The sequence below is a fragment of the Nilaparvata lugens genome, chromosome 5, assembly GCF_014356525.2.
Source record: "Nilaparvata lugens isolate BPH chromosome 5, ASM1435652v1, whole genome shotgun sequence".
Lineage (NCBI taxonomy): Eukaryota > Metazoa > Arthropoda > Insecta > Hemiptera > Delphacidae > Nilaparvata > Nilaparvata lugens.
Genome location: NC_052508.1, coordinates 51,098,077 through 51,124,290, shown reverse-complemented (window position 1 = coordinate 51,124,290; position 26,214 = coordinate 51,098,077). Strand labels below are relative to the sequence as shown.

Genomic DNA, 26,214 nt, shown 5'->3' with positions numbered 1-26,214 from the left:
TCAATTACAATTATTGTATAGTTTCAATATATAGTCATTTCTCATTTGAAAGTAGGCCTGAAATATTTGAAAAAGGTGAACAGCTGAGGTAAAAAGGTATACGGATAAATTCACCTACTGTTTCTATATTCGTCATTCATTTGGTTGTTCAAAAGTTAAGTAACGATTCATAAATTCATTTGAGGAAATGAATCCCTTAATAATTTCTAATTTCATTGAACGATGAAGATAAAGACCTCAAGTATCAGTTCAATTTACTTTTGTTATAAGATTTTCACACGAAAAAATTTCATTGTATCTACTTCCATGTCACTCTTATCTAGCCTATTTAACTCCAATACTTCTAATACTCTATGTAAAAATTGAAAAGTACCCTTTTTCAACTTTATTGTATTTCTCACGACATGTTTCGACTTGAAATGTAATTTTCTAATGAGGCTTGATAATGACATAAGTCGAAACATGTGAGAAATGGAAAAGGGTACTTTGATTTATAAATTTTTACATAAATACGAGAAGCATTTAATCTCCTCCGAGTTAATTGTTGTTATCATCCTTTGAAAGTTAGCTTTAATTGGATTTATTTTCAAACATTTCACAATAGCTCTACCATCAATCACTCATATGTTTTCCACTTTCCTAATAAACTGTGCACGAACTTCAAACTCCAATAAAGTTACTCCATTTATTATTTTGATTAATTTTCTCATTTAAAAACTTCTAATCCGGAACAAAGTTAGTTCCACTTGGATTAACTGCTCAAATAGCGCTTCAATTAACAACCTCATCCCTCTTCTACCTTCAAATTTTCCATCCTCTTCTATCTCCTTCCACCCCATTATTCTTTCTTCTCTTGCATTGTCAACAGAGTCCGAAAAAGTAGCTCCCCATAAATTGTTAGCTATCGTTTATATGAGAGCGCCACATTTATTTAGAGACAAAGGCTGAGGCGTTAGCGAGTCTATTAATCAAAACTGGACAAGGCAATGATTTGTGAGAGCCATTTTTCTCCCTACTAATCCTCCACTTCTCCTCGTTTCTTTGAACTTTCTCCAATTCCTCCTATGTGTTTCTGTTGAGTTCCTCTCTCACTCTTTTAATTATCTTCTTTCGTTTCAACGACTATTTCCCGAAATTTCTCCTAATCTCTCCACTCGGTCGCAGACAGGCTCTCAAAATACAGACCTCTGCTAGATTATTACAGCAACGAAAGGATTTGACCCTTCCCCCATACAGCACAAAAAGGACCCGCTTATCACTGATAAGGTTTACTCCATTAATCAAAATGTTTGTTTAGCGCCACGGGTATCTTTTGCCATTAATTTTATCACACCAGGCACTTGACGCCATCTTTTTTTCTGTCTTTTTCTCATCATCATCACATTATTCTTCTTCTTTCCCTTTTCCTCCATCTCATTCTTCTTTTCCTCCTTATCCTTCTCCACTCCTTTTTTATTTTTTATTTTTATCTTCTACATGAGATATCTTCGCTGATCGATAGCTCAAGTCTCAAGTGGCCCGTACGCTACTTGCTCGCTTCAATGCTGGGTCTCCTAATTTTATCGGTGTCTAGAGTTTCATCCGACGGATGAGAAATGATGAGCTTAGAAAATATTGACATGTTTCCATCACTCATCTCAAACTTTTCTGAGAGCATGCTGCTGCTATAAATATAAATTCAACTCTTGAGAAATCTAATATTTCTTGAGGACTATCACGAGACCTGGTACTCCGATACTGCTATTATAAGTTCATCCCCACATTATATTATTTTGTTTTGCTTCAAGTGAAATACCTAATATTATAAATCCTAGACTGCTTCTATTGCGAACATATATTGTAGATTTCTCTGATTGTGAGAACTCTGGGGGCACCCAGTTTTGCAAAAATCAAGTTTGTCATTTTAGAAATATATATATTATGCATTGTTGCAGGAAGTTAAATAGAGCAATATTATTGTTTATCCAATGATTAAACCAATTTGAATGAATATACATAATAAATCTCTACCACCAATATAAAAAAGAATTACTGTACCCTTTGAAATTAGTAGAATAAAAATTGTAAAGTATTTGAAATTTGGGTAGATAAAAATCCCTAGCTGAAGTACTAATAGGTCTGAATAAAATAACTGGCTAATATCGCCAATGAGATAACAATAAAGATTAGATAGCATCAGCTTGTTCTGGCTAAACGGTACAATAACCTAAAAAGGAATTGAAAGAATTTTTTGCTAATAAATAATATTATTATAAAATTTTTGAAGATTGAGGTTAGGTATATACATTCAGTGATCGGCGACCTAACGATCGACCGAGCCATGCAACGTAGAATCTGACCAGACCCCTTGGCAGAGATCTATTGCAGCAAAACGGTATGCAATTTGAAAGAACAAATGGTCACGTGGCTAACTATTAGGAAGCATGAAATAAATATTCGTATATAGAACAAACCAACCATGGTATGGCCATGCTAGAAGGGCGAGTGCTAGCAAATGGATAGGGATGGTGACTGATTGGAGTCCAATTGGGCGAAGGAAAAGAGGAAGACCTAAAAGATCATGGAGAAATGAGGTGGATGAGGCTATGGAGGCCAGGAATTTAAGGGATGGTGAATGGGAGGATAGGCAAAGATGGAGGTCTCGACTAAAAGAAGGAAGACGGTGAATCACTGTAAAATCCTATTATATATATATATATATATAGAATATTAACTAGCATGTAGAGAGCATACTTAAAAAACCTAATAAAAATAATTAAGTGTATCCAGGAAATAGGAGGTTACCAAGCGCATGAATACTGAAACAATTTGCATGCACCAATAGCATATGGCAGTTAATAGGCGGCAATAGTATGCCATTCAAAATATTTATATATATTTCTATAAATGTTTGGGATTTATGTAAAATTATTGTATAGTCTATGTTATAGAGATGGCCCGAAGGCAAAGAAATTATTAAACATACAACCTAAGTAATAATTTGATATTTTAGTACGATCTATTTGAACCTTTAATGGCGGAGGACTAGGATATTCAAATTTTATGTAAATTTGAAAGTCGGAAATAAGAATTGTAAAATTGAGGAAGGAGAACCAAGACACTCGCCAGCCAAATGCCACCATGAGAGGACCCTAAATATTTTAGAGCGTAATACCTTGCTATAACTTGTAAAAGCTAAAGTTAGATTGAATTATTAAATTTCTTAAAAGACTTTGTGATGCTCTTATAAAGCAGAAGTCATTTTCATTTCAAATAATTTTTGTAACCCCTTGGAAGAGACGATTCCGGCTACCATATTCCAGGACCACCAGGAGTTGGATCGACATCGGCGGCTTATAAGAAGATTTCGACACGTGAGTGAGAATATTGAATTAGTGATGGGCGCCCTAGTGCTTCGAATTTATCTAATAATCAAAGCTAGCTCGTCGAAAGGGTTTTCTTATGAATTAAGAATTTAATAAAAAATACTTGCGCAAGTAATATAGTATTAAAGGTATTTTATTAAAGGAGTAAATGAATCAGTACATTTCAGAAAATTCTATTGAATCAAAGAAGTATAAAATCTAGGCTATTAAAACATATGCATATGATCGTTAATTTTTGCAATAATTTGCGATAATTTGTGTAGCTCTAATTCACTAGATGAATTGCTCTACTTATTCAATCAGGTGCCGAATCTTGCACCCTGAGATAAAATATATATTCATTACAAGGAATCTACTAGATACTAGAGAATTTAATATATATTTGGATTATTAGTTGCCAATTTATCAAGTCGATCTTAAGGAACCTATTTTTAATTGAATTGTCCAAGTCGACAAGTATTAGCAAGCTCATATCGCAGCTACATGCAAAAGGATGCATATGATTTAAAATAAAGGCACATGGTAATGTTTCGTGCTATAAATCTAGAGTATAATGTTTAGCCTGTGATATTTTACTGATTTCAATTATTGTTCTATTTTTATATTATATATTTTTTATCGCTCTTTATATTTTTTTTTTTGCCTTGATCTATTTTTTGCATTATTTGTTAATATATGTATCAAATTGTTTATGGTGTGCAATTTATTTTAATTCCTCAACAATATAGTATAAGTATCATATTTATATATATTTATTTTTTAATGAATTACAAGAGTTATAGGGGAAGCTCATATCTGGGCCTATAAAGATTTTTATGAGACTATGTCCTATTAAAAAACCACGACCTAATTTTTATAATTATATATCAAATATTTCATGCTCTACCGACTGATGCCAAGCAGGAGGCTAATCGTTATTTAAATATAAAGAATAACGTGACAAAATACAGAAAGTATTTATTAATTTCAAAGAGTATTATTATTTTTTATATATACAAAAAAGTAGCACTGAGTTCATACATTTCAAAAAGATAAGGCTCTACCACCTACTTTGAAATTGTAAATACTGAATGTTAGGCTCGATAGTGAGTAACTGGTTCTGATAGCTTTTGTTACACGTCTGTCACCAATTATTGTTAAACCCATCAATCATCCCATGATAGAGCTTTCGTGAGATTAATAATAATTGTGAGGAAGTGACTGTGAAGTGCGTCCTTAGCACACCCCTGTCTCACTCGCACCCATTTGAAAGAATCAAGCCGAGTGGGAGAGAGACATCGAGAGATTCACTTTATTCTGTCAGCATCACTTATATATAGCACCAATCTTTCGCATTCGACCAACGCTGTCAGAATGGAGTGAATCTCATAGTGCCTTAGCCAACTTTATACTGTCAGAATTATCTATGAATAGCATTAACACTTCCCATTCAACAGATGTTGACAGTTTGAAGTGAACCTGCAGCCCAATTGAGACCGATTTAGCGGGTGTCAGAGCTGTCACTCCGCTGACCAATTCGGTGGCCACTCTAGATATCCAGTCGTCGTGAGTCGTTGATTGTGCATGAGTGTGCATCCACCGAGTTGTGGCCTATTGTTTCCTTGCTATCATTATTATCTCCATCGTCATGGTAGTCTTCAAATAATAATGATTCTTCATTTTCTTATATTACTTCTACTTTCAGTTTTCTCCTTGTCCGCTACATCCATACTTTGTTTTTTCTATTGTACTTGTTCTTGTTCTCCTTCTTTTTCTTGTTCTTCCTACTTTTTTCTCCTTCTTTTTGCTTTTCCTTTCTTGCTTTCCTTCTTCCTCCTACTCCTCCCCTTCCTTCTCCTGCTCCTACTCCTCCTTCTCCCCCTACTCATCCGACTCCTCCTCTTCCTCCTTACCCTTATCATTTTTGTATTTTCCTTATGCTCCACATCTATTTCTACATCAAAACTCTCTCCCACAGGATCTTTTGCTTCGTTTTTCAGCATTTTATTCTCTGTACATTCACATCTATATACATTCCATTTTTACTATAATTATGTTTCTCCTCTTCCTCTCCTTTTCCACCATCTCTTCTTTTTCAAGTCGTCGTTCTTTCTGCTCATTGATGTGTTTTTATTATTTTTTTATATGATACTGTTTCTCATCAACATATCCCCTCTCTATATTTGCACTTCTTCATTTTCTCTCTACCACTCACCCACATTTTACATTCAGTCTTTTTCACTTTCTATCCCTTCAAATTTATTTCTTCTTTTATCGCCTATTTTCTTCTCCACCTTATTCTTTTCTCCATGTCACTTCTTTTTCTTCATGTAATCCCGCTTTTTTCTTTCTTCTTATCAACTTTATTGTATTTTTCTTCTTCTGCTTCACCTCATTCCCCTGCAACTTAATCACTATCACCACCAATGTCTTCATCTTCATCGTAAGAATCATGCATAAGACTATTCTTACTTTTTTTTTCTTCCTGTTTCACTCTTCATCCCACTCCTCTTCCTCCTCATTATAATCAACACCCTTGTGGAGACTGCGCGTGCGCGAAAGCCCCAGTTATCACTCTACTCTTGTATGATTTGCAGGAAACTGGCACTTTAGTACTTTTCAAATCATCGCCCCACCAATACACTACTTACTTTAAGAGGTTGAAGAGGTGACAACTTGTCAGATACAATCACAACCGAGGATGATGTAGTTGGAGAGAAGGGTGAGGAGGAGGAGGAGGAGTAGGTGGGAAGAAGGAGGAAGAAGAAGAAGTAGCAGAAGAGAGAAAAAAGAAGAAAACTCAGAACACGATATCGATGGATAGAAAGAAACAAGATCAAATAGAAGAAGGGGAAAATACTGGGTGAAGTGAAAAAAGTATTAGATAAAATAAATAAATGTTGATGAGAAAGGAAAAGATTATGAAGTTTATGAAGTTTGGCGAGCAGTAGAAATTGTTGATCTAAAAGAGAATATGATTCGAAGTAAATGGAAGAAAACGCCGGTAATAGAAATGAAAGAGAGAATCTTAGGAAGAGGATGCAGAGAAAGAGAACTGAAAAGAGAAATGTTGAGAAGGAAGAAGCAACTAACCACCGATCAGTTGTATGTCAAATCAACAACTCACTGCTTCTTCAATTACTTCAAATCAAGCTACAAATCATATCATATCAGATGACTATTATAAGTTGCAAGTCAATTCATTCCGACTAGTTTCATTCTATTGATAGAATTGGCATTCGTTGTGATGATTGACACTTATTTATTGTCGTGAGAAAACATTTATCAATATCAGAAATTTACTGGATGACGATTAAAAACTTATACTTACATAAGAAATTCAGTGAACATTGGAGCTCAAACTATTGAATTTAATGTTTTTTTTCGATATGTTTAGTAGGAATAATAGATTATATTGTTGGTATAGTTTTATGATATTTTATCCATATTTTATATTACGTGTTGTATAATATTATGTGCAATTTGTATTGTAAAATTCGTATTTGAAGATCAGTTCTAGCCTAATATAAAATTCCCCATCAGATAATCATCTAAATCTCTCAACTTCGAAAATCTATTCTGATCCTCTTTTTGAAGCTTTTCGAATCTGAAATTAGTTCAATTGTTTCAATTCTACTTAGAACCCTATAATTCTATTTCAACCTATAATTATATTGAAGTATAAATTTAATTACCTCATACAGCATGAATTGATATTCTTACTCCTGTTATTTTTCAGCTATGGTTGGAGAAACAAACTTTCAAGAAAAATGTGGTCGAAATAGTCAACCACTTGTTTGCTATGCCACTTTATAAAAAGGACCGATTAGTGAAACTGGAGCACGAAACTGAACGCTTTGTCGGCAAGCTTTATATTCCGTCACATAGATAACGAATTTCCATCCCAATTAGACCGATCTACTTGATTTGAGAGCTTGCTGAAAGCAAACGGCTACATTATTTAAAAATGCGAAACCTGACTGATCTAGTTGTTTGGGGATTAATTTATTTGATGTCTTGTCGGCTTCTCGATTTATCAGAACAGGTGGGTTACTCGATCAGTGATCAAGCTTAACAGCGGTCAATTAATAGCGAATGCGTCAGAAAGGTTTGACCTTATATGGGCCAAAAATGGGAGAAACGAGCTATTCTATCATGTCCTCGTTTCATGAAATACTTGAGGTTTTTCAACATTTGTTTTATGATACTTGGCAGTGATCCACTGTGTAAAAATATTAGTTCTTGTCTATTTCAAGACTTTGAAAGAGTATTTGTATGTTGATTACTGGTAGAAATTCTTATCCGCTTCAATCTTCGACACTAATTTATAAATTGGCATATATTCCGGATATATTAGCCTACTTGCAACTCAACCACATGTGAAAATGTACCCTGCAGTAATTTATTCCTGTGTTCTTCAGCCCCATTTGATGGGTATGTAATGCCATATTTGTCATTTGCCATGTATTGTCTACCTGAAGAAATACGGTTATGTGGCAGTCATAGGCTTTTCTTGTCTTCAATTACTAATGTACTTGTGGAAGCGTGTCCCTATACAATGGAGAAATGTTGTGGTGCCTTTACACTTTGAGTTGATACAGATGCATACACTTTGCATAGAAAAATGTTCATGACATGTTACATGCCACTTGAGCTCTGCTCAGATTTGTGGCTTCACGTAACAAATGACAATAATAATAATAATAATAATAATATCCTCCTGTTTATGTTAATTTCTCTATTTCACTGTCCCCTTTTTCTAAATTCCATGATCATTTTTGTATCTCAAATCTCCTTTGATAATAGTAATTCCACCCATGCTAAACGATATGTTTCCACCTTTTTAAAAATTATAATCAATATTCTCACAGTTGTCTTATACACTTTTCCAACCCAGCCACTATAACTGAATTTGAGATAGCCCATTCACTACATACTATTTAAATTCCATTACACATAATGATGATCTCAAATAATTTTAAAATTCTACAAGTGAATATTATTATTATTATATTATTATTATTATTATTATTATTATTATTATTATCAGAATAATGTCGAATGAGATCGAATATCCTCTTCTCACTCTTTGAACAGTTTCTAAAAAATGATATAACTTCTCACCAAATTATATTCAAGCTTTCAATTGAACTAAACCTTTCTACAATTAATATTGAAGCTTCAAATCATACCTTTCAATGGAGAACATTTTTATTGCAGAGCTGTTGAGTCTCTCTCCAAACATTTAATAATATAAAACACGTTTCTATAAAATAATAAATTTCCCACCAAATTATATTCAAGCTTTCAATTGAACCAAACCTTTCTACAATTAATACTGAAGCTTAAGATCACACCTTTCAATGGAGAACATTTTTATTACAGAGCTGTTAAGTCTCTCTCCAAACATTCAATAACATAAAAAACGTTTCTATAAAATAATAAATTTCCCACCAAATTATATTCAAGCTTTCAATTGAACTAAACCTTTCTACAATTGATATTGAAGCTTCAAATCACACCTTTCAATGGAGAACATTTTTATTGCAGAGTTAAATCGCTCTCCAAACATTTACGGCCTACCAGTTGTATGCACCAAAATGGTGCAGCTCTAACGTTGTTTACAGGGTGTATGTGCATGAACAACATTAGGCACTGTACACCTGATGAAAGGGATCGGTCAAAGGGCTCTACGTCCCTACGCCCTACGTCCCTACATCCCTCACGTCCCTGCGTTCCTAGCGTCGTTCGTCAGGCGACGTCGTCTGTTCAAACAGACGCTTTCTCCTCGACTGCGGACGGTTCACTGTCATCAAACCAATTCTGACAGTTTACAGTGAATCTCACTCGAATCTCAAACGCAACCGCAGCGCTGTTAGCCGGGTTACTGTCCCAAATTAGCCCAAGTCCCACTCAACCCGGGCCCCAATGTAAACCTAATCCGTGCTAACAATGAACGTTAATTAACTGTGCGAATTGCATTTCCATTCAAAACAGTATTTAGTATCGATCAACATAGAGCGGCTAATCCGGTTTGGTATGTGCCATAGTTTGATCTATGACAGGGTTCAATGGTGTTGATCCAATTCAGATGCCTCATTTGTATTTTATAGCCTAGAATCTATAGTTCGCTTCATGGCAGAATCATGGAAGAGACTATCAATAGTCCATTATTTGCATGTTACTTTTCCGTAAAAAATGATAATGTAAGAATAAGATGATGTAATATTTGTAACAGTCAACAACCCTGGTTCATATATAATCATCAATATAATGGTATATAAAATTCACAATCCGTATCCATTGACGAACGTTGATTTCTTTAAAATGCTGGATCAGAGTGTCAGCGAGTCAAGTAGAGTAATTGTGTAGTCTAATATTGACTTGTATATTTTTCATTGTCCAATTCATTGATCAAAGGTTGACATAAATTAAATTTTAAGTTACTTTTAGTTACGTTTCGCATTGCACATTTCATTTCATAGAGTTGAGACAACCATATTGCATTACCGGACTCTTGCAATCCTATTGGCCAAGCGTCAGGTTGTGGGTTAGCTCAGTAGTGGAAGAGAGAGTAGAAATCGGGCGATATCCTAATAGAAATATCAATTCAATTGGTTCCAACATTTATGTCTGGGCTACTATCGAATTAAAATCTTTTTAAATACTTTTTCAATCTTGCCTAACCATAGTCTCTATCAATTATCCTATAGATGTTAATTGTAATTGAATCATGAATTTATTTCTCTTGACTTCACTACAATCTGAATACTGGATAAATGATGAAACTTACTCCAAACAGATACCATTCAATATGTAATACCAACTTGTGTGTCAATGCTTTAATATGTTGAACAATACCCATCCCTTTCAACGACTGTTTGTCAACAGCTTCAGTGAATTTGTGGTCCACTCTCATAGATGACGCATCAAATAAAATAAACGTTATACCTGAGATCCGTATTGCGTGAACATACACAGCAAATTATGAATACTCAGCATCCTAGGTTTCGTTTGTATTCTGCTGAGCCATCACACCAAACTATGTGGGCTTGTATCTTTGATTAATGATGTGTACTAATGAATTATGTGGGCGACATAGCACATGCTAGACAGTACACAGTACACACTCCCCTCTAATGCTCGCTGAAAAAACTTTTCAATGAAACATGGCTGCTCTATTTGGGGGTTTACTGCGTATACTGTGCAGTATGTGGATGTGTACTTACGTTTGTGTGTGAGTGTGAGTTACATAGGGGTTGTCGCTGCTAAAGGTGACTCACCGGGTAGGTTGTGTGTCCATTAGTAGTGGAGAGAGAGAACGCCTGAGGAGTGAGAGAGGGACTGGGAGGTAAGAGGATGTGAGAATGATGAGTGAATAACGAAGGATTTAAATTAATGAAGAGTAGGACAGAAATAGAGAAAACAGAATCTTTTTCTTTCACAAATGATATGGAAAAAGTGATAGTATTAGTGAACTTGGTGGGTATTCTAGTTGAAAGAATCAGCTACTGGTATCATCTAAACACCTCCACCACCACCTCCTCCATCACCGAAAGGAAACTTCCGCCCATTGGAGAAAATGTTTAAAACACTTAGTGTAACAGTCCAGCTAAATCACTATTCCATCTATCACGAGAATCTAAAAATTTAATAGATCTAACAGAGTTTTACAATAGTGTGGCAGAGGAAGAGAAAATGTTGGGCAAATACAGTAGTGCAAAAATATTAGAGGGTAGAGGAGAAGTAGTAAGAAAAAGCTAACAAGAAAATGATGAGAAGGGATAGGGATAGGACAGGATATATGGACAGGAGAACAACAAGAGAAAGAGAGAGAAAGAGAAATAGGAAGGATAGGGGAAAAGAGAACGAATTCTGAAAAATGAGAGAGAAATAAGTTTAGTTGTTAGAGATCTGCGCTAATAGGGTAGGAAAAGTACATCATAGTTTTTGATGACAGGGGGAGGTGGGTTGTAGGTTGTAGGGTAGTGCTCGGTCTCTGATTTCATTATTATTTGTCAACTGGAATAGGGAGGGGAGAAGCACAGCCTTTCAAAAAGGATAGCCCGGTATCGAATTTTGGAGCGGACCTTGTTTGCGATAGTGAGTGTTTTTGCTTTGACCAAATAGTCGGTTCATGTTGGACATGGCTAACGTTGTTACTCTGAGTAAATTCAATTGAGTTCGGTTTGTTTTAAGAGATATTTAATATCATACTTCTGAGCAAGGTCTGCTAAGCAAGGCATACATGAAGTAATCTGGAAAGAAATAAAACAGCCATTGATTGTCGGATCTCTCTGTACAGAGGTTGGGAGGCTATAGTGAGTCCATGATATGATATTAAAATTCAACTTTTTAATTTGTCTATTTTTGAGAGAAATCAGCACAGTTCTGTTAGAGCTTTGAAAGCCCTTTGACGACAACAAAATAGATTATTGTCAAATTTCAACCATATCTAGTTGTATTTTTCCTGTGGTATTTCTCCATAAGAAATGTGCATTCGGTATGTTAGTTTCCATATGGGTGGGATTTAACATTGGGAAATTACTGATCAAATTACTAATGAATTCACTTTTTTTGTTACAGAAGGCGGTAATGTTGAGCTGGTGGTTGTGAGTGATGGCTTGTGGAGGCGGCTGTTCTCCGGGGGCGGTAGCAGTGCTACTTGTGGCGCTACTCGTGCAAGTGGCGAGAGGCGGCGACCTTCAGCCGGTGCTGGTGGCGGCTGGAGGCGGCAATGGTGGCCAAGGAGGTGGGAATGCTGCCCCGCCAGCAGCCGGGGGCGGCGGGTCGAGGTGTGAGGAGATCACCATTCCCATGTGTCGAGGCATCGGCTACAATCTCACGTCGATGCCCAACGAACTCAACCATGATACGCAGGAGGAGGCCGGGCTAGAGGTGACTATCATTATTTATTTAAATGTGATGCTTTTTATCTAATCTCTATAGGATCACCAAGAATGAATAGTTGAGGAAGACGAAGGAGATAGGAAAATGTAGAATAGAGAAGAGAATAACAAATTTAAGACACGTATTTTAAGTAGAGTATGAGTGGAGTAAATGGGATAGGATGAAAAGGGTAAGGGAGTAGCAAATATTTTATAACTTCAAAAATAGGCATATCAATAAATTTGACTATATTTAGAACTGCAAAGAATGACATTGAATTCAACTCAATAATCCAGTTTCAACCTCAATTTATTATTACTGCTCCATTACACCATATTACTTCTCTATAAACCTCACAAGATATTTTACCTAATTTTTTTCAACACATATTAATCATTTTTAACTATTCAAATAGATAAGCTGATGCTATAGTTTTGAAAGTTTTAGCAATAAAATTAACGGATATAGCTGTAATTCAGTTTGATTTGGCAATCTTTAACATTATTGTAATATACACTATTTTTATAAATCTGAAATGTATACATCTGAAGTCTAGATCTCAAATATTCCAAGTAACCAATTAAAATTTTCTTTTTCTTTTTTGCAGTTTAATTATGAATTAATATGAAACCCTGCATTGCTGTACATCTTGAATATCATGATGATGATGATGATGAAAAGCAATCACTGTTTCTCCTCGTTTTATTCAATTCTAGTAGCATTGAATTCTAATATTGAGCAATTTTCTATTTCTATTTTCATTCTCATTCACAGGTCCACCAGTTCTGGCCGCTAGTGGAGATCAAATGCTCGGCCGACCTGAAGTTCTTCCTGTGCTCGATGTACGCGCCCATCTGCATCGAAGATTACCGTAAACCTCTCCTGGCCTGCCGGAGTGTGTGCGAACGTGCGCGTGCGGGCTGCGCGCCCTTGATGCAGAAGTACGGATTCCAGTGGCCAGAACGGATGGCCTGCGACAAACTGCCATCCTACGGGGACCCCGACAATCTCTGTATGGAGCAGAACAACCGAACAGAGTTCTCCCCGGCGCCCACCTCTCCACGTCCCACCAGGCGACCCGGAGTACCAGGAGTGGTTCAACCTCCTATCCAGCAACCTCCTCGCTGCCGACCAGGCGCCAAGAACCCCAAGAACTGCATCCCCTCGCCACAAGACTCCCTCCCCTCCGACTGTGACTGCCGCTGTCGACCCCCTCTCGTCCCGATCGAGCGATCCTCCCCCTACTACAACCGCAGCATCTCCGTCGGCGGCGAGCCCGACTGTGGCTTCCCCTGCCACGGCGTGTTCTTTAACCCCGAGGAACGCGACTTTGCGACCATGTGGATATCGCTGTGGTCGAGTCTGTGCTGTGTGTCGACTCTGATGACACTCATTACTTTCCTGATTGACACGGAGCGCTTCAAGTACCCTGAGAGGCCGATTGTGTACCTATCCGCCTGCTACTTCATGGTCAGCGTCGGCTATCTCATCAGAGTGTCGCTCGGACATGAGGAGGTCGCCTGTGATGGAAGGATGATTAGGTGAGAACATTATTACTCTTTGCCTTTTTAGTAAAAATTTTCTAGTAAAAGTAAGCTAGCTCTTTAACTCGGTTTCATTATTCAATTTTTATTCATTTTTTGGTGAAGCATACAATATTTAGGGGGGAAAACAGGAAATTGTCAAAACTTTCTGCTATTTTCCAACTTAGTCACTCAATCTAAGTCAATATGATGTACAATTTTTCATGAATATCATTATTATCAACTTGATTTTTTCATCACTATACATTTCTGCTAATAACATAATGCATCTTATGTACAGTAGCTGAAGTAAACACTTTGTTTCAGGCTCTAAAACAAACCAAGCAAATTATCTTCTTGATGAGGATTGGAGTGGCTTATTCCTTCAGTTTTATTGATCAATTAATTCATACATTCATGTCCACAGTAGGCATCTATTTCGGAATTTAATGAGAGAATTGATATTTCCAACTTATCTCTTTAAAAACAGTTTCAACTGATTATTGCATTTTTAGAAGCAATAGGCATGTTTCAAATCAGTTCATTCTTCTTTGTGAAATACCTTGAATTATTCAATTCCTGTCACCTGAATCAATTTTATAATTTCTTATAATATTTCACTGACAGTAAAAATACTGTATTCCATTTATTAAAATGATACATGGAATTCATTCAAATAATATATTTCTGTAGATATAATATTATTTCCAATCATCATGTCATAAATTACAGTAATTTCTAAAATTACAGAATCAGATTACTGTTATCATGATCTCTCCAATATCAATGCAAATAAATTATCCACAAGGGAACTCGAAATATTATTCTTGACATTTTTAATTTTTTCATGGAAATGCGTTTGAGAAACACTTTGGAATGTAGCCATTGTTTCTCTATCAATCATTTTATTATTTGCGAATTACTAATTACATATTTTTTTAGATCAAAAATTACAATAAAGGATCAAATTTATGAAGTTTGATGGGTGAAGAAAGATTAAATACAGTGTTTCACTTCTCAATAACTTGAAATGAATTTCATCATCACCATCATGGACTAGGCTTGTAAAGCCTGTTCCGGTGTCCACCGCTTCCTCGGTCTTCCGACGTCTCTTTTCCCATCCAACTACAACTTAAATGAATTTATAGCTGGAAATAGATAAATCATTGATAATTTATCTGATACATCAGACAGCAGATTCGATCAGACTCCTCCTATTAATCAATGACATTTATATTAATAGGCTGTGCTTTGTTTGTTTTAGATACAGTGCATCAGGCCCCATCCCTTGCACGCTGGTGTTCCTGCTGGTGTACTTCTTCGGGATGGCATCGTCGATCTGGTGGGTGGTGCTGTCCTTCACCTGGTTCCTGGCGGCCGGCCTCAAGTGGGGCAACGAGGCCATAGCTGGCTACTCGCAGTACTTCCACCTGGCAGCCTGGTTTGTGCCCACTGTCAAGGCGGTCGGAGTGCTCTTTCTCGAAGCTGTTGACGGTGACCCGGTTGCAGGCATCTGTTATGTGGGCAACCAAAACGTCGACAATTTGAGACTGTTCGTGTTGGGGCCGTTGCTTGTGTATCTGCTTCTGGGCACCTCGTTTTTGTTTGGGGGATTTGTGTCGTTGTTCAGGATACGCAACGTGATCAAGCAGCAGGGTGGGTTGTCGGGGCGTAGCAAGGCTGACAAACTTGAGAAACTCATGATGAGGATCGGTGTGTTCAGTGTGTTGTACACAGTGCCGGCAACTGTGGTGATTGGGTGTCATCTGTATGAGTCAACCCTGCACGAGAAATGGACAATGCCGCTAGTGTGCCCCTGTGAGCGGGAACGAGCTCGACCTTTGTACTCAGTGCTGATGTTGAAGTATTTCATGGCGCTAGCTGTGGGGATCACATCAGGTGTGTGGATCTGGTCTGGGAAGACATTAGGCTCCTGGAGGAGGTTCTGCAGGAGGATATCCTGTGCAGGACCAGCACATCCTGCCCTCATCAACCCGGGGAAACAGCGTGTCGTCAAACAACAGTACGTGCTTCCAGCTGGTGAGAGTGGTACGCTCCTGGCAGGACCCCACATCACCGCCTCCGGCAGCCTCCATCAGCCGCCCCTCAGCCATGTATGACGTCAACCGCCCCCGGGTCACACCGGCCCGCCCACCCGCCACTCGGAAGGATCCTGTGACCATGCCTTGTCCAACTATGGACCCATCTAACGCGCAGCCCCCTACAAGATGGTGCTCATCTCGTCTGAACGGCTCTAGTCTCAACAAACACAGTGTGAGTAACAGCAAAGCAGATAATCAAGGACAAGTACTGAACAATTCAGAAATAGGTACTGATTATGTCATCAGTTGAGGTGTAATGGAGTTATAAAAATGGAAGAACTCCCATGTTCCACTCACAAAGTACTTTGCTGCTTATTTTTACAAAATTGTAAAGATACTATCTAATTACTCCCATAATAATAATTATTATTCAGTAGGAAAATAACAATAGAGCCTAAATTATAAAAATCATGTACTGAGAACTGAAAATATTTTCGGTTGAAAACAAAATTTTAAGCGCTCAAATATTTTGTATTTTTATAGAAAATTACAAAATTTCATAAAAACTTAATTTTATGAAATTATTCTAGAGTTATGGAGGAGGAAATGTTTGTTTTTTCAAATCTAAACACTGTAGATACCATAGTCTAGAATACATACAGATAAAGTACATAATCAGACAGCATTTCACATAAAATGTTACTTGACTCATCAAACATTTTCCGTCTGATAATATGATTATATATTTTTTGTAAAAAGATATTGTAGAGTTTAGCAACATTTGATCATATTATTTAGATGTATTGTATATAATAATATGAAATCTAGTCATACTCCGACCTGAAATAGCAAGATGACCTATTATCTTACAAGATGAATTATTCGATTAGATAGAATAATTTTGTCATGAGCTAGACTCATTACTCATCATAATTATTGCGTTTAATTATGTTTCTACTTGCCATAATATAGGCTACTATATTTGTTCAATAATATTGTATATAATAATTATTATGAAATACTGGGGCTACTGTAATTTTGTGAATCTGGTAATGTATGTTTATTTCATTTTCAACTTCTGATTATTTCAAATATGATACTAACACCAGAGATTTTGACAGAAAAGGACTCATTCAATAATATAATTATTTACATTGAACAGCTCTGGAACTACGAATAATTTGATTTCAATAACCTGACATTTGCAGCACCTTTGAATAAAGAGTGTTGGAATCACATTTCCTCAGTTGTGATGATAAAATTATTATTTTTCTAGAAACACAAAACCTGGAACTTTGATAAAACATCTTCTCTCTCTGTTAAAACAGAGCCTATCTTCCGATTTCTCGCTTAACTAAGTCAACAAAATTACCACCTTTTGCGACCTTAATTGAGACGTAAAATAAGTGAAATCGTGGCACATTTACTTTAATCAAGCTCATTCATCATGCCATAAATAAGAAAGTGCATAATAAGAAAAGTCGCAATAAACTTTGAAAAAAACGAGCCTTGAATTAGAAATAATTCTGGAGACACTCTATATATATACGGTTAGCATGAAAAGTTACGAGCATATTAAATTCACGAATGAAAAATGTCGAGTTACATGCAAAATAAACGCTACCTCTATTTTTTCGTGACAAAGAGAAATTCTCAATGCACATACGCTTCCTAGCTCCCAGCCACGTCGAAATTATCATACAAATACGAAAACACTAGCACACAGGTAATAATTTTGCCGCGTATTAAATTTTCCATATAAAGAACCCCTACTATGTTGGCTCATGAAATAATGAAATTCCAAAAGTAAGCGTCAATAGCTCTTCTGTAATATATGGATATTATTTAACGTTTGCTCCTGCTTAGATTACTTTTTACGACCATTATCTTTGTATTTGATCGGGTTTTTAGGGGATAAATCTGTTGAATATGCAGCTACAAAGGAATTTGAATAGTGGAGAATTGTATTCTTGATTTTGTAGATTGTGAAGGAGCAGTAGAACTCATAAGAACACATCATAACCTTCTTGAAGAAAATAATTTAATGTTCATGACCTACAAGAAATTGATATCTTATAGTCAACCATAACTCGAATTTTCAAGAACAGCACGTAGGCTATTTATCATGCATCATCATGGAAGTAAACTGACTTGTATTGTCTATTTATCTGTATCGTGAATAAACTTGAGAGATAGGAAAACTCCAAAAGTAGTGTTTCGTGGGATTTATAAGTCAAATCTCATGTAAAATGAGATTTACTTTAATCAGCATTCTTTGAAAGGAACACATTCCTGTTATCCATAAGAAATACTGACAGATTGGAGTGAATCTCACTGGAAGATGTTCAGGTGCAACTTAATGAAGATGTGTTTGACAGTAAAGAGGATTTAGTCGAGGTCGAAGATTTGAATTGAAGCATCCCTCGAGAGGTGGTCCATCCCCCCTCCTTCTTAAGGCCCACTCAAGACCACCTTCAACATCCAAAACATAAAAGTCAGGCCGAAAACTGTCATGATTCTGCATTATTTCCGTTGTAAATAAGTGAGGGAACGTTAAGCTTGACAGGCTAGTACTTTGAAATTATGATTTTTCCTTGTTTTCTCCTACAAACAGGGTAGTCGGAGTGATGTACAAGACAAGAGGAATGTGTAGAGAGGAAAGATAAAGAAGAAGATGAATGAACTAGTAGAGAGAGGGTGGGAGGGAATTTGGAAGAATGAGCAAGTCCCAAAAAGTGGGTTAGCTGTCTCCTCAATTCTTGGAACACCTCCTCCAGAGATTTCAGATTGATGGCTTGTAGAAGAATGGGCTCAGCCTTTTAGGAGTCCTTTCACATTCAAAATTGTGTTAAGCCTATTATACTTTCAACAATGGAAACCACTAGACCAACTATCAGGGGTGACACTTTTCATTAAAAGCTCTCACAGATAGCCTCCTCTGACTTGTTTCACTTAAATTTTTAAATTTTAGTCGTTTCTTTGGAGTCTTATTATAGTCTTAAATTTGAAACTTTAACAGTACTAATAATGCAATTCAGCTTGAAATTCCAGTAACATGCCATATACCAAAAGTACTATGTGCGGAATGTTTTATTTTGAATAATAATTGTAAGAAAGTGTAAATTATAATACTGAAAACCCATGGTTCTCCCTGAGCAGGGATAAATATAACAAAAATACAGTAGCCCTCTAATTCTTGTGCAATAATTATCCTGTAGCTCTTACATTCAATACTGTACCAATTATAGTGGATGAATAATAAACTTTGAAAGTGAGTAATATGTTTTGAACCGATTCATCTGTGGACAAACCTGACAAAAAATTAAAATTCAGCATTTTGTGGATTATAATGTAATTTATCATTTCGAGAATATAAATTAAATTTCCCAGTAGTTGAAAATTAATGGAAAATATTTCTCTCTCAATAATATCTGAACAGTAAGTTATTCGTGTAACAGAATTTATTTTAGATCACAAATTCTAGAAGAATCACAAGTTCAGAAAATGTACAGTTCTTAGATATTGGAAGAATAACTCAGGAATTACTTATAGAATAAACTTTATTGGCATAAAGCTCTTAATCTAAATCGTTGTGGGAAAAACTATATACGTAAATACATGTGATGTGAATGTTGTATAGTGTTATTGTTAGTTCCATGGTTGCCTGGTATAAATTATGGCTGGAGTCCACTCAAGTCTTAAAAGTAATCATTTTAAAGCATTTTACAAAATTTGTAAGATTATAAATAATGTTTTGAATGAATGTTAAGAACTGAATCCTAAACTCTAAAATCAATAATTAAGTATTGAAATTGTTCAGCAGTATTTTATTATTGGACAATTGGAAACCTAAAATTATAGAAATCTGACAATACTGGACAGAGTTAGACCTTACTGAGAGTTGGGGTCATTTTATGAATTCCTATGTATGATATTTCTATTGTGAAGTCTTTTGTGGGCACCTTTAATTAAGCATTTCTTCAGACTAACTCATAGTACAAGTTTTCTATCGAATAAAATAAGTTAAGCCATAATATATTATGCTACAATATACTCTTTCATAGTATATAATAATTAGTGTGAATATTGTATAAACATACAAAACGGATAGGAGTAATAACACTCGCATACAATATGTAAATAGACAGTTTATTTATATTGTAAATACATAAAAACGGAGTCCTCAAAATGCATCACAAAATAACTAATCTCAAGAATTTGAAGATAAATAATTAATCTATAAGTATAGTAGTTATATGGAATAGAATTTGTATTGTTTATATGTATTTATGTATGTATGTGTATAGTCCTTGTATTTATGTATTGTATTGTGTGTTGTCAAATTTTGTACATTTATTATTTAAAAACATATAATTCACACAGAAGCGTTCTATTTTATTTAAATGAATAATGAGTCCATGAAGCCATAAGATACGAAAATTGTTTTTGAGAAAGGACCAATCTTTCTTTCACAAGGCTTTGTCAATTAGGTATTTACTCTGATAGATAAGAGAAAATTGATACAATAACGCCATATTATAATAATACACCTACTTTATTAGTGTAAGTTTTGGAATGTTTCTGTTGAAAAACTTCATTGATGATTCAAGTTGTTCCAATAACATCTCAACAATTATTATTATTCAATCACTTTTGTATTAATCATTTGGAATGATCACTACTTCATCTTCTTGCGTTACCAATATTGTCATTTCAACTGCAAAATAATTTATATTATTCTTCAGCCACCATATTCACAAAAAAAAACTATATTATAGTCTTCCGTCAACAATACCTACTTATCCTATAATATTTGAACATTATTCCATTCAAAAAATTTGTTTTACGGGATAGCTATCACTAACCTAATTTATCGGTTAAATAAGATCCATCCATTCATAGAACTACAGTAGATGAATTACTAATTCTATTAATAGTAATTATTGATTATATTATGATACATAAAATACTTAGAATACTGCCGTACATTATGCACATTCATCATACCAATTTGTATCATTATGGCTGTGTCAAGTGAAAGAAGTATAGTAACCAAATTTAATTTAATAAATTTACATTCTTAGTGAATACATGTCTGTCTGTTCTCATTTCTCTCCTATCTCCTTTCCTTTTTTCCTTTTTTTTTAATCTCAATATTGTATTGTACAAATATGTAAAGGAGACAGATTTGGGGTGACCCCCGTTGTCTCCATTTATGAATGAATAAATAAATAAATCTCGAATACGTCAATGTCTTGTATCAAAACTATTATTACTAGAATTGCAATGATGTTTAATTTTTGTAATTCACTGTATTTAGAATACTTAAAATATAAAAGAATAATGTAGAATACTATTTACCACGAAAATTCCAGTGGAATCACAAAAAATACACTTCCAACAATTTGACAGCTCCACATAATACTAGTGGGAGTGAATCCGGGGTGCGAGTTATATGGTGAATATAGCGATTATTCTACAAAATTATTATGATACCTTGAATATTATAATTATCATCCCTTGAATATTCAATCTCTACTTAGAGTATTATTTATTGTTATCTCATAAAAAAACTACAAGCTTTTCTTCATTCATCCAACAGTAGTTTAAAAATAAGTTCAAATATCAGCGAATTCTGGATTAGTTTTGATACAAGATTGTTCAATAATGAATAAGTATTAGGATACTACGACAGATAGAACATGAATCTCTGAGAAAACTACATCGATATTCACTCCAGTAACTGTCAGTAACTCTCATCAATGCTGCCCATTCAAACAATGCTGACAGGTTTCTGGTAATCTCATCATAGAAGAAATGGGATTACAGTATTAGTACTAATAATGCTGGATTGCTGGTTCTGTTATATGGTACCACAGATTAGATTCAATTCTAGTGATCCAAGGTTTGATCCAAGGATAGTTTATATCCCTATAATATTAATCTTGAGACTTACTTAACTTGTTTATAAAGTAAAGGGTTGAGTTGTTAATGAAGAAGTAAGAGTTAACTTATTTTTCTTATTCTACACGCTATGCCATAATATAACTTCTAACCTCGATTCGCTGCCGCTAGTAGTTACTGGCCAGCCAAGTAGTTGAAGAAATTCCTGTGGAATCACAAAAAAATAAAGTTCTAACAATTTGACAGCTCCACATAATACTATAGTGAGGTCCACGTTATAATGGCGGTGGAGAAGGATAGGAGAAAAACGTTGCCGATCCTCTGTCTTGTCAATGCCTTCTAAATAAAGGTTTATTGATGTAATATTAACGGTTCATTCTCATTTAAAATAATCAATTATATTTTATTTAGCAAGAAATTATATTCTTCAATAATTTTCATAATAATTAAGATGAAATATTTTGTTAATTAATTGTTAATTCTACATTGTTAAACTACGATCTAGCAACAAAGCAAAGCGAGAAAGAGATAGCGTTATCCGCTTTGTTGAATGATAGACAAGGATAGCATTACCATTGCTAATCAAACATTGCCATTATAACGTGGACCCCACTATAGTGGGAGTGAATCCAGGGTGGAAGTTATATGGTGAATATAGCGTTTATTCTATGTACAACTATTATCATACCTTGAATAAGCAATCACTGCTAAGAGCACAGCTTGTTATCTCATAACAAATTATACTCTGCTTGATGTTAATGACGAATTAGATTACATTGTATTCTCTTTCTCTATTTTATACGTGTTAGACTAAGTCGGAAGTTACATCAGAGTATAAGATGACACCTATTAATTTTGGGAGAATTATGAACCCATGGCATAAGGAATCCGTGAAAGCCTTTGACAGAAGGATCACTGGATGAAATAAATGTATTTCTATCCATCTACTTTCCATAAATACTACCCATAAATACTGAAGGATCACTGGATGAAATAAATGTATTTCTATCCATCTACTTTCCATAAATACTACCACAGAGAAAAAATAGCATAATGAGAGATCCCATGGTAGAGAGCGTTTATGTTCCAAACTTCAAGCTGATTTCTTGTTAACTAAAGCCGATTACAGTCGACTGCTGTCTATAATTGAAGGATCACTGGATGAAATAAATGTATTTCTATCCATCTACTTTCCATAAATACTACCACAGAGAAAAAATAGCATAATGAGAGATCCCATGGTAGAGAGCGTTTATGTTCCAAACTTCAAGCTGATTTCTTGTTAACTAAAGCCGATTACAGTCGACTGCTGTCTATAATTTATTAATGTTTTGTTGGGGTAAGAGTTTAAGAACGGAACAGTATGATAGACTACCAGCGTCACATAGCTTCACGAAAAACAACTAGGCCTACTTAATAGTACTATCGGCTTGAGTTAACAATGACAACTGGAAGATGAACACCTTATACCATAGTATATCTTCTTGTGCTATCTTTTCTCTATGCTTCTATTTTATAGATGGGGATCTACTTTCGAGCTCACTAAAATTAACCTTCAAGTAAGTAGAAATGATATTCTGTGAAAATATACAGACCGTAGTTCGGAAGTAGGCTTCTGACTTACACATATTTTGCAAAATAGGGTGGTCGTGAAATCGTGAGTAAGATCGGCACCCGAGAGGGACCAACAAAGGCGGAAGGGCATTGAAGGGCAAGAAAGGGTCGTTGTTTTTTATATTCCCCCTCCCCTGGAGGAAGATGAGGAGGTGGAGGAGGAGAACACAACATGAAAGAAACCTTGCGCGTGCTAACTCTCTTTGTTTCAAGTGGCAGCAGAGGGGAGCTGAGTTGGGGTGTTGGGGATCAAGTTCCCCGTTTCACACCTTCAACTTTAGTTTTTTAGCGTCGGTTTCCCCCTCGGCGTCTCATCCCCCCCCCACTCACTGCCTAGCAGGGTTCCATCATGGGCCCTGTGTAGATTGACACCCTTGCCAGGCGATATGTTTGCATAGAGCGTGTGTGCTGTGAACGATAAATTGAACTCTTTATTAAACCGATGATACATTCAATTATGTTTGATGGATAATATAGATAACGATGATAACACACCTTGAATGAAAAGCCTGTGAATTGCCACAACCACTTTTGTTGATTAAAATAATCTAAGACTAGTTATGGTTACTGTATTTCCGTCTACCATCTACAGTGAACCCAAATGAAAATTTAAAAACAAACCCACATAAAAAACTTACTCAATACCATGTTATAATTGAATAGTATTCTAATAATCAATATGAAACTTTAACAAAAAAATTATGGATATATTTTAATGTATGTTAAGCATAACACTGATAGTGTTTTTTGTTTTATTCATGCATAAATGATTGATAAGTTTGGAATAATGAACGTGAATGAAGATAGTTTTTAAAATGACTAGGACAAGAAGATTTGATCCAATTAATTTTTATATTCCGAATTCCGATGTATTAAAAATGTTTCATTCATATCCTAAAAAATCTGGTGTGGCGCACTCACACAACTTTCCTTGCCGTTATGAAAATTGATTACATGACGCTAGTGTTCCCGCGCATCTCAAGTCTACTATTTAAAGATTTGAGCCAGCTGGTGACAGGGCAATAACGCTGGAGACACACATGAGGTCTACTATCTCTTCATAGTGAATGATTTAATAGAATCAACAATAATTTACAATTGAATAATCACATTTTCTCGAATTTAAGGCTTATTTTCAATTTTAGGTGAAAATGTTACTGAACATTAATTGTAGAGATTTTCATGCTCAATCTACTCCACTTGACTTTTTTTGTTTCAATTGTATCTGAAGCCTGATAATTGAGAATCTGTTTGCATTGATGAGGCGGAGCTCCTGAAATTTTTACAGATATGGGACTTGTGGCAGTTGATAGAGCTTATCGATGACTATTTTAGGTATGAATTTGATCAAAATCGTTGGAGCCGTTTCCGAGAAAATCACGAAAAACCCTGTTTTTGACAACATTTTCGCCATTTTAGCCGCCATCGTGAATTGCATTCGATCGAAATTGTTCGTGTCGGATCCTTATAGTGAAAGGACCTTAAGTTCCAAATTTCAAGTCATTCCGTCAATTGGGAGATGAGATATCGTGTACACAGACGCACATACACTCATACACACACACACACCACACACACACACACACACACACACACACACACACACACACACACACACCACACACACACACACACACACATACAGACCAATACCCAAAAACCAGTTTTTTGGACTCAGGGGACCTTGAAACGTATAGAAATTTAGAAATTGGGGTACCTTAATTTTTTTCGGAAAGCAATACTTTCCTTACCTATGGTAATAGGGCAAGGAAAGTAAAAATAAGAATGAAATTAACAAGATGAAATTTATCTAATTATAATTGAACCAGCAATTAGAGCGATTCTAATGTTATAAAAACGGTTGATTGGAGTTGAAAAACATAGAATTCTATAAATCACATTAAGCAATAATTGAAAAAGAAGCCAATCCGTCATCACGGCAACAGCCAATGGGAGTTGAATATGGCAGAACTCCACCAATAACGACACAATGAGAAAGCAGCGGTTTCATAGTCATGACATCAGTCAATGGTAGTTGAGTAGGCTGGATTCCCACTTATGAGTATCAGTGTACGAGTCCGCAGTCCGGTAACGTGAAAATAAAATTCCAAGAGTTCTAAACCACAGATTAAATAAGTAATCTTTACTTACTTTATAAAAGTAATATTTACTTACTTTATGGTTCTACCCACCCAGCCCAGTCGAGTGAGTGATATTGATATCTGAGAAACCAGGAAAGATAGAAAATGTATTCAAAGTCAATGAGACGCTGAAATTCGGCTCCCGTACAAGTTCATTAGACTGGCAAATTACAGATATGATCTCCATTCTGGTTATGATAAATTCATGCAAGAAATGAGAAGGAATAATGAATCCCATATCCCAATACTGAAGTGAGGCTAGAATCCTTACGTTTATTTGTGGAATTCGATGATCTGAATCCGATAGAATTTAAAAATTACAAATGGCTGTAAGATATTTTATAACATAGAAAATCAAGTATTCATTGTTGGTTGTTATTCATAGAATTTACAAATTCAACTTTCACATATAGGAATTCCAAATTAATAACATTTTTGACACCTATAAATTGATGATAGAAGTAGTACTCAAAAGTTAGAAATCAGTTTCTATTTGATAACTTGTATGTATCAGAATGTTTCACTCGAAATTAATATCATGTGCAACATCTACGAAATTCATGCATAATCCATTTACACAAATCGCATAAATTTATTCCATTACTGATCGATGGAGGCGAACATCTGTTTCGAACGATTGGAAGCTGCTCCCCTATCGTCACGAGTAATCTATTAGGCAAGCCCTGCATGAATGTCAAATAGAGAACATCCTTTTAGCCGTTCCCAATTCAATTACCTTGCATTTCTTTATCTTGTC

At 35.4% G+C, this 26,214-nt stretch overlaps 1 protein-coding gene across 3 annotated transcripts in view; it reads left to right on the top strand.

Moving 5' to 3' along the window:
- Positions 1-20,890, top strand: part of LOC111049114 (frizzled-5) — a 168,416-nt gene extending 147,526 nt beyond the window's left edge. For all 3 annotated transcript variants that reach the window (XM_022335119.2, XM_039428635.1, XM_039428636.1), the window contains 3 exons: positions 11,931-12,242; positions 13,008-13,774; positions 15,021-20,890. In XM_022335119.2, coding sequence (XP_022190811.2) covers positions 11,964-12,242; positions 13,008-13,774; positions 15,021-15,876 — 1,902 coding nt within the window. In that variant the 5' untranslated portion in view covers positions 11,931-11,963 and the 3' untranslated portion in view covers positions 15,877-20,890. The remainder of the gene's footprint in view (positions 1-11,930; positions 12,243-13,007; positions 13,775-15,020) is intronic.
- The last annotated feature ends 5,324 nt before the right edge of the window (positions 20,891-26,214 follow it).